The 9,379-nt window shown below is 42.8% G+C and overlaps 2 protein-coding genes across 3 annotated transcripts in view; both read left to right on the top strand.

Moving 5' to 3' along the window:
* The first annotated feature begins 16 nt into the window (after nucleotides 1-16).
* On the top strand, nucleotides 17-4,418 carry sft2d2b (SFT2 domain containing 2b). 2 transcript variants are annotated; one of them, XM_024416363.2, is made up of 8 exons: nucleotides 38-780; nucleotides 1,027-1,116; nucleotides 1,413-1,498; nucleotides 1,731-1,812; nucleotides 2,114-2,149; nucleotides 2,298-2,356; nucleotides 2,911-2,940; nucleotides 3,631-4,418. In XM_024416363.2, the coding sequence occupies exons 1-8, from the start codon at nucleotides 715-717 to the stop codon at nucleotides 3,668-3,670; spliced, it is 489 nt and encodes a 162-aa protein (XP_024272131.1). In that variant the 5' UTR covers nucleotides 38-714; the 3' UTR covers nucleotides 3,671-4,418. The 2 variants fall into 2 exon arrangements, with proteins under 2 accessions (XP_042175365.1, XP_024272131.1); XM_042319431.1 differs by lacking the exon at nucleotides 1,731-1,812 and having other exon boundaries at nucleotides 17-784.
* A 4,100-nt stretch (nucleotides 4,419-8,518) lies between these two features.
* tbx19 (T-box transcription factor 19) overlaps nucleotides 8,519-9,379 on the top strand; it is a 7,363-nt gene continuing 6,502 nt past the window's right edge. The window contains exon 1 of the mRNA XM_024416372.2: nucleotides 8,519-9,040. Within this exon, the coding sequence (XP_024272140.1) occupies nucleotides 8,811-9,040 (230 nt within the window). The 5' untranslated portion in view covers nucleotides 8,519-8,810. The remainder of the gene's footprint in view (nucleotides 9,041-9,379) is intronic.

The raw sequence follows: 9,379 nt of genomic DNA, 5'->3' as shown, positions 1-9,379 counted from the left end.
GATTGCAGAACTGCTTAGATACGGAAAGCACTTTTTTTTTTTTTTTTTTTTCATTTACATTTTATTTTATTTTACCTCTATTTAACAAGGCAAGTCAGTTAAGAACAAATTCTTATTTTCAACGACGGCCTAGGAACAGTGGTTAACTGCCTGTTCTGAATCTAGAGTGCTGTGCTGAGAGAGACCTCTGTATTCCCCCAAATCCCAATAATCCAGTATCTTTTAATATTGTTTGTGTGATAGTGTATGAGTGAAATGTATGGATGTTTTTCAAAAGGTTTTACTTATAAGAATCGATTCAACATGTTTATTTCAAGATGTTGTTTGTTTAGTCAAATAAGGGCATTTACATTTTTACATTGTATCCCATCTACGTCTTTGTTTTCCCCTAGTTATTGAATAAAATACTTGGATGTTCTAATTGTAAAATGTATACTAAGTTGTATCATCTTTATTACTGTGTACTACTGTGAGGTTTCCACCACAAATATAAGGCTCTGCTGCTCCCTTTTGTTATTGTGGTACTGCAGTTATCCCCAGTCCGTCCCGTCTCCGTGGTTACACAGTGGCGGAAGTTATCGCAATCCACCTGTTGCACTTCGAACAGGAAAAATAGCTCGACAAATCGATATTTGGCGTTCTTAAAAACTAAGCCAATCGAAGCAACGGGAAAGTTCTAGAACTACTAGCTACATTCTATCCGTGTCAACTTTAATGGACAAACTAAAGAAAGTTTTGAGTGGCCAAGATGGCAACAATGATGACGGCGACATATTGCAAGTAGGTACGTTTTCTAGCTAGCTAACGTTAGCTACTGTATGTAGTTAGCTAATATGTTGTTTACCCTAAATAATATCTAGCTATGTTTGGCTTTCTCGCTAAGCCTTTTTCAACGCATGCTTTATCTACGTTACGAGTACAGTTGCTTAGCAATAACATAGTAACGTTAGCTAGAAACACTTGGCCAGCTAGGTGAATGATGTCCATGGTTTCTAGCTATGTTGTTTATAAATGGTGTTGAAACAGGCGGCGAACCAAGCCTCCACCCTGGGCTGGGGCACGCGCATGAAGGGCTTTATCGCATGTTTCGTGCTCGGGGTCTTGTGTTCCATTCTGGTGAGTCGTCATCTCTCTCTCCCATCATTTCAGCATTGCTCTTGACTGTCAATTATGTGTGTCGCTGTCAGTTGTGTTTCCCAAACCTCTCTCAGTAAGCATCGATATGTTTTTATTCCAGAAAGTATTGGGGGGGGTTGATCTCGGAGAAATTCAAATCTGTGCATTGAGGTCTAGACACTAAGGGCAAGTTGATAGTGTCGACAGTAGAATAGGAGTCATTTGGGACCAATTGATAGTGTCTACAGTAGAATAGGGGCCGACGCTAAATTGTTCATCCTCTCACCTGGTGGCAGGGGACATGCTTGCTGTGGATTCCAAGGGTTGGTCTGATTCTGTTTGCCGTGCTGTACACACTCGGCAATGTTGCCTCTCTGTGCAGGTGAGTAGAGCGTTGTTGAGTGTTAGTGGGTGTATGTGTGGCTTATGTGGGCATTTACAAAACAGTTAGGCCTATTTTTAGATTTTAAGGTATCTCTGGGACCCTCCCCAGATCAAAGCTGACATTGTTCTTGTCCAGTTTAACACCTAAGGTGCACATGATACAGCAATCACATTTCTAGTGCAGTTACTACAATAATGTAAGTTTAGTCAAATAATGTGTGTATTCTCAGCACTATGTTCCTGATGGGACCCCTTAATCAGCTGAAGAGGATGTGTGCCAAAGAAAGAGCACTGGCCACAGCTATCATGCTGGTGAGACCACACGACACACACACACCCATGTTTGTTTTACTATCCTTGTGTGGACCAAAACATGATTTCCCTTTCAAAATACTATTTTCCATAACCCTAACTCCTAATTCTAACCCTAATTGTAACCCCTAAGCCTAAAATATATATTTTTCTTGTGGGGACCAACAAACTATCCCCACGTGTCAAAATGTTCCTTGTTTTACTATGCTTTTGTGAGGACTTTTGGTCCCCACCAGGATAGTAAAACAACAAAAAAACAGTTTCTGTTCATTAATTACATGCTACTTGTCTCTCCTCACAGACCTGTCTGGTGCTAACTATGTGTTCTGCTTTCTGGGTGAGTATAACACACACATGATACATATCCTGCACCTGTTATGTTATCAAATCCCTGCAGGCCTTTTTAGCTAGTCTGTTACTCATTTAAACTTTGTCTTACATTGTTCTACCTCAAAGTATATCTGAGTGCTTCTCTCTCTCTACAGTGGAAGAATAATGGTCTAGCCTTACTCTTCTGTATTCTACAGTTTCTGGCCTTCGCTTGGTGAGTGGCTCACACACACACACATGCTTGAGTAATCTCCTTCCTTTAGTGTGTGTTTGTGGTATTACATCCCTACAGTCTGCAGTCTGAGTGACACACACACACACGCCCAGAGTTGTTCTGTGCTGAGGGCTTTTTGGCAGGCAGCTCAATGCCAGGTCCTTATTTGTAACTGAAAACAGAGTAATTATGGCCATAGCTTTTAGCCTGGCTAATCACACACGACTAATGCAGCTAGCTTTGTTCTCTCAAGCACCTCCTTCACAAAGACAGGAGATTCATATACACACACACTCTCTCGCTCTCTCTTGCTCTCTCTCGCTCTCTCTTGCCCACATACATGCACACACAGGAGTACACACAGATGTGCAATTAGTTTACATACATACATAAACACCATTAAAATAACTTCCACTGTAACACAACAAACACTCATGCATAAACTCTGTTTTCACAGACTCTCTGCCACTGACACACTTCAGATAAAGACCTTATACAGCCCTTTGCTGTGTGTGATGTATGACGCTGACTTATACTATACTTCTGTGTTTCAGGTATGGCCTGTCCTACATTCCATTCGCAAGGTGAGTGTTGGTTTACAGTAACTGCCCGTCCACCTCCGTCTGTAGCCTTAACTGCCCGTCCGCCTCCGTCTGTAGCCTTAACTGCCCGTCCGCCTCCGTCTGTAGCCTTAACTGCCCGTCCGCCTCTGTCTGTAGCCTTAACTGCCCGTCCGCCTCCGTCTGTAGCCTTAACTGCCCGTCCGCCTCCGTCTGTAGCCTTAACTGCCCGTCCGCCTCCGTCTGTAGCCTTAACTGCCCGTCCGCCTCCGTCTGTAGCCTTAACTGCCCGTCCGCCTCTCTGTAGCCTTAACTGCCCGTCCGCCTCCGTCTGTAGCCTTAACTGCCCGTCCGCCTCCGTCTGTAGCCTTAACTGCCCGTCCGCCTCCGTCTGTAGCCTTAACTGCCCGTCCGCCTCCGTCTGTAGCCTTAACTGCCCGTCCGCCTCCGTCTGTAGCCTTAACTGCCCGCCCGCCTCCGTCTGTAGCCTTAACTGCCCGTCCGCCTCCGTCTGTAGCCTTAACTGCCCGTCCGCCTCCGTCTGTAGCCTTAACTGCCCGTCTGCCTCCGTCTGTAGCCTTAAGCTCTATTCACAGTATTACATCATCCCTTCCCATTCAGTGATGGTTCAGTCCTAAAGCAAATTCTTTGAAGTTTTTGAAACTTGACTTTGGAGTGTTTATTCTTTTACTAATTATTATTGTTTGTTCACAGGGATGCCGTGATAAAGGCCTTCTCTGTCTGTCTGAAGTGAGGCTGCAAACCTCCCTTTCACTCTCCCTCTGAGGGGTTATGATGTGTGTGTGTTTGGGGGTTGGCTAAAGCCCTCAACTCTCTGGCAAACACACAGACGCCACACAGGTGTGCTGGAATGGTGCCCACTGAGTAAACACTCGTCAGCGAATGCTTTCCAGAGCAGAAGTGTACCTGAGGTATGATGTTGTGTAGAGGAATCTGTTTGTGAGGGATGCCTTATCTTATGTGTGTGTGGTGTCTGTCCCTTTAAGGTTGGTGTATATGTGAATTGTGTGTGTTTTTCTACAGTGTGAGTCCAGCTCCTCTTAATTTACTGTGGGGGAAGGGTCAATGCACCACCTCTGTCATTTCTATAACTGTAAATCAAACCAGACCAAAACTATTCAGATCTATATTTAGGTGCCAACATGGTGTGTCTTCACTAGTTAGTTGTACTGTAGGTGTTTATTTACATGTGTTCACAATGGACAGCTGACTACTGATCATTTCACCGGCTCAGGTCTGGAAATCTGTACAGTCAGAGGACTTTTTGCAGCTAATCCCAAGTGCACTTACCAGGAGTCTGAATATAAGGGCCTGCTGTTAAACATTCTTTTCTAGCTGGATAGATATACAGTTGTAGTTGGAAGTTTACATACACTCAGGTTGGAGTCATTAAGACTAGTTTTTCAACCTCTCCACAAACTTCTTGTTAACAAACTATAGTTTTGGCAAGTCGATTAGGACATCTACTTTGTGCATGACACAGGTCATTTTTCCAGCAATTGTTTATTTCACCTATTATTGACTGTGTCACAATTTCAGTGGGTCAGACGTTTACATACACTAAGTTGACTGTACCTTTAAACAGCTTGGAAAATTCCAGAAAATTATGTCATGGCTTTAGAAGCTTCTGATAGGCTAATTGACATAATTTGTGTCAATTGGAGGTGTACCTGTGGATGTATTTCAATGCCTACCTACCTGCTTCTTTGCTTGACATCATGGGAAAATCAAATGAAATCAGACAAGACCTTAGAAAATACATTGTAGACCTCCACAATTCTGGTTCATCCTTGGGAGCAATTTCCAAATGCCTGTAGGTACCTCCATCTGTACAAACAATAGTACGCAAGTATAAACACCATGGGACCACGCAGCCGTCATACCGCTCAGGAAGGAGATGCGTTCTGTCTCCTAGAGATGAATGTACTTTGGTGCGAAAAGTGCAAATCAATCCCAGAACAACAGCAAAGGACCTTGTGAAGATACTGGAGGAAACGGGTACAAAAGTATCTACAGTAAAACAAGTCCTAAATCGACATAACCTGAAAGGCCACTCAGCAAGGACGAAGCCACTGCTCCAATACCGTATAAAAAGCCAGACTACGGTTTGCAACTGCACATAGGGACAAAGACTGTACTTTTTGGAGAAATGTCCTCTGGTCTGATGAAACAAAAATATAATTGTTTGGCCATAATGACCATCGTTATGTTTGAGGGAAAAGGGGGAAGGCTTGCAAGCCGAAGAACACCATCCCAACCGTGAAGCACGGGGGTGGCAGCATGTTGTGGGGGTGCTTTGATGCAGGAGGGACTGGTGCATTTCACAAAATAGATGGCATCATGAGGGAGGAAAATTATGTGGCTATATTGAAGCAACATCTCAAGACTTTACTCATGAACTTAAAGCTTGGTTGCAAATGGACAATGACCTCAAGCATACTTCCAAAGTTGTGGCAAAATGGCTTAAGGACAACAAGTTAAGGTATTGGAGTGGTCATCACAAAGCCCTGACCTCAATCCCATAGAAAATTTGTGGGCAGACCTGAAAAAGCATGTGTGAGCAAGGAGGCCTACAAACCTGACTCAGTTACACCAGCTCTGTCAGGAGGAACGGGCCAACATTCACCCAACTTAATGTGGGAAGCTTGTGGAAGGCTACCTGAAATGTTTGACCCAAGTTAAACAATTTAAAGGCAATGCTACCAAATACTAATTGAGTGTATGTAAACTTATGACACACTGGGAATGTGATGAAAGAAAGAAATGCTGAAATAAATCATTCTCTCTACTATTATTCTGCCATTTCACATTCTTAAAATAAAGTGGTGATACTAACTGACCTAAGACAGGGAATTTTTAGGATTGATTGTCAGGAATTGTGGAAAACTGAGTTTAAATGTATTCGGCTAAGGTGTATGTAAACTTCCCACATCAACTGTACATGCAGAAAAAAAGAAGGGAAGAACTGCTTCAAGTGCTCATGAATCTTTCACCTTTTATATAAAACCTCAGAGTTATTTTTATTTCAACTCTGTTTCCTGTAAACATGTCTAACTGCTGTTTTAACTGTCATGGTTAATAGTACCATAGACAATTTTGTGTTAGATTTTTTTCCACAGGTATTTTGGCTTTCATTTCAGTTTTTTAAATAATTTCTGGGGGAATAGTTTTATATTTTTGTTTCAATCATGTTTCCTGTAAACACTACTCTTTAACTGTTTCAACTCTTTCAGGGTTAGTACTATAGCCGTTTTCTGGGGGAATTAAAATATCAATGCTGGCTTCAGCATGCCCTAGTCACGACCATTAAAAAAAACCTCTCACTGGGGCTGTGTGTTTTACGTTAACTTGCAAAAAAGAAATGCCTTACTTCACATGATTTAAACCAGGGAATCACTGCTTTTTAAAATATGTATACTGTACTACTGTAACTCTCCTGAGTGACCTCTGTTTCATAAAAACCTCCCTATAGATGGTTGTTTCATCTGCATAAAAACATGTGTGATGCTATTAAACACTTGTTTTATAGAATAACATATGTTCTATATTCAGGATACATTGTTTTAGGACCATGGTTAGTTCGTCTACTTGTCTAATATGAACGCAGGTTGTTACAGGTTTGGAAGAAATACTTTTTAAATCACGATTGTTTTTTGTACCATCTGGAAATTGAACACTCATGTTTTAAAGTGTAATGATAATTTAGCGATGTGGGCCAGTAATGTATGACTATGAATCATGTTTCATGTGTTCTTGTCCTGTTTGTGTGACACCATTTTACAACAGAAATAAACATTTTCAAACTATATTGGAGTGTTTTAATGTGCAAGAGTGAGAGTTGTACCACCTGTTTTGCCTTCCTTGGCTTTGTATTTTCTGATGGAGTCTCACCGGGGTCACTGCCACACACACACAAACGCATTCCTTGTACAAAAGGTCTGAGGTGTGTATCGTGGGATTATGATTTGGTGCGTTTACCTGTGCTTTGCTTCCCACCTTTTGATATTTGCCTCGCGCTCAGTTAATGACGCTCCTTTATGCGTTTTAAATCAGTAAAGCCCCTAATCTCCGCTCGCCGCCCGCCGCTGATTAAAAAAAAATATCTCTCCAAACACACACACCGCTGCAGCTGCAAGCTCACAAGGCCGTTTGGTCACACCGCCAGCTCGCGGGGATCGGGTGTCGCTATAGGAGCCCTTCTGGACACTGACCGTTCCTTGTGCTCTCTGTTCTTCCCTCCTTGGGTGTGGCACGGAGCTTCCACTGTGCACAAACTAGTTGAAGCAACACCAGTTCGAGCTTCGTTCTACCTGAAAAAGATGATTCTGAGATAATTGGCTTTAAAGTTCCGAACCCTCATTGGTTTGCATGGTGTCAGAAATATATAGTATTATTTTGAATTTAACATGTCATTGGGGTATTTAGACTACTGTGTAGGTAGAGACCATTGAACCGAACAAGGCAATGTCAACTACATGTTGGGAAAAAAATGCAGATACAACCGTATAGTACCAAACTAGATGTTTTTAGACAACACACAGTAGGCTACATTAGTGTAGTCCAAATGGACAGGTCTCTGAGCCCAGTAGGTCGTCAGACCAAGAGTGGAGGGAAATGTTCTGGGAAGCATTTTACGTTTTCAGTCGTTCATACTTTAACAACAGTTTCCGTTTTATATACTTAAGAGCAGGAACTTGAATTATTATCCGAAAAAATAGCCGTACGAAATGACCTAGACTATATTTAATTTTCTTCAGAAGCTTTTCTGTCGTTTTGGAAGAGAGGGAGGCTTGTTCAAACCGTGCGCTAAAAGCATCTGATTCAACTCCTTGCCAAGAGCACCGGTAGTTAGACCATTAACCGTAGTCACCGATAATGATTTATATAATAAGGCTACAGGCCCACGACAGCAACGTTTGTCTTTTTGTGGAATTGTGATCATTTCGAACGGAAAAGCCAGTCAACTTGTCTTCTGGCCCCCTCCGGCATGGTCCTTCGCTGTCCATGGTGCTGAAAGTGTGCCCCTGAAAGTCATGCTGACAAGTGGTAAAATAGGCGTACGGTATTTCAATGCAAGTTGAGAGAGAGAGAGACTGGTATTATGGCCTGAAGACTTAAAGGGGCTATCCTTAGCCAAGTTGAAACCATAACAAAGCCACATCCTGCCTCTGTTTTGGTAAAAAGCTGAGGGATGTGCCTGGGAAATATAACCACTCTCAAATGGATGCAAGGACTGATCATCCAATATATACAAATAGTAGTTTTAAGCATAGTTTCAGCCTATAGGCTACAGTGTTTGTTTACATTTACAATGTTTACAAGCTTAAAGTTTGGGTTATGTTGAGGTTTTACAGTTGAACTAAGCTTATGAGGCATTTACACGTTATGTTCTTCAAGAATCAATGGGGTATGTAACATTCACTATCAGTCCAAAATTAGATGTAGCAACTGCAGATTGACCCTTTAAGGTCTAGGCTAGCTCATCAAAGAAACTCTCTCTCCCTCCCTCTTCCTCTCTCTCACTCCCTCTTCCTCTCTCTTGCTCTTTCTCTCTCCCTCTGACAAATGACGCTCTGTAAATGGTAAATTAGTGAGAGTTGATCACATGACCGTCCGGCCGAACCTGTCTTGTGCTCCGCACCAGTGTCGCATTGATTTTCAACTGCAGTTCATAATCCTCATGGCTAAAACACCCACATGGGAATTCATTTGTTTTGTTTCAATTTAACCGAATCTAACGACGTTTTTTCCCCATCACCTGCTGAGTGAGATATTTGTGAGTAAGATATTTGTTTTACCTAATTTTAAACTTTCTTTGGAGAAAACATCAGTCTTATTTGAGAGGTAGCCTTTAACCTCGTTGAGGTCCCCAAATGAAGGTTGAGGGTTTAGCTGAAGGCAGGGCTGGGGGTAACCCCTGCCCTGGTCCTGCCAGCCAGTGCTGTATCTCGCGACTGCTAAGCGTGGTGGAGAGCGAGTTGCAAGCGGGGCGCGAGAAGGGGGACCCCACGGAGAAGCAGCTGAAGGTGACGCTCGAGGAAGCGGAACTGTGGCGGAAGTTTAAGGTAGTCACCAATGAGATGATAGTCACCAAGAGCGGCAGGTGAGCTTGAGTTAATTATAATTTTGTACCTTTATTTAACTAGGCAAGTCAGTTAAGAAAAATTCAAATTCTCAATGACGGCCTACACCAAACCCGGACGACGCTGGGCCAATTGTGCGCCGCCCGGCTCCCAATCATGGCCGGTTGTGATACAGCCTGGATTCGAACTAGGGTGTCTGTAGTGAAGCCTCCAGCACTGTAATACAGTGCCTTAGACCGCTGTGCCACTAGGGAGCCCCAGATAGTGAGATAGACGAGCATTTCTTAATAGCAAAATATATTTTATTGATCCTCAACCGCAAGAGGACATTTATTGGGGAGAGGAGATTCGCAGACAAA

The sequence above is a fragment of the Oncorhynchus tshawytscha genome, unplaced genomic scaffold (genome assembly GCF_018296145.1).
Source record: "Oncorhynchus tshawytscha isolate Ot180627B unplaced genomic scaffold, Otsh_v2.0 Un_scaffold_4246_pilon_pilon, whole genome shotgun sequence".
Taxonomy (NCBI): Eukaryota; Metazoa; Chordata; class Actinopteri; order Salmoniformes; family Salmonidae; genus Oncorhynchus; species Oncorhynchus tshawytscha.
The sequence above is the reverse complement of the archived record's forward strand: the minus strand, read 5'-3'. Positions and strand labels throughout refer to the sequence as shown.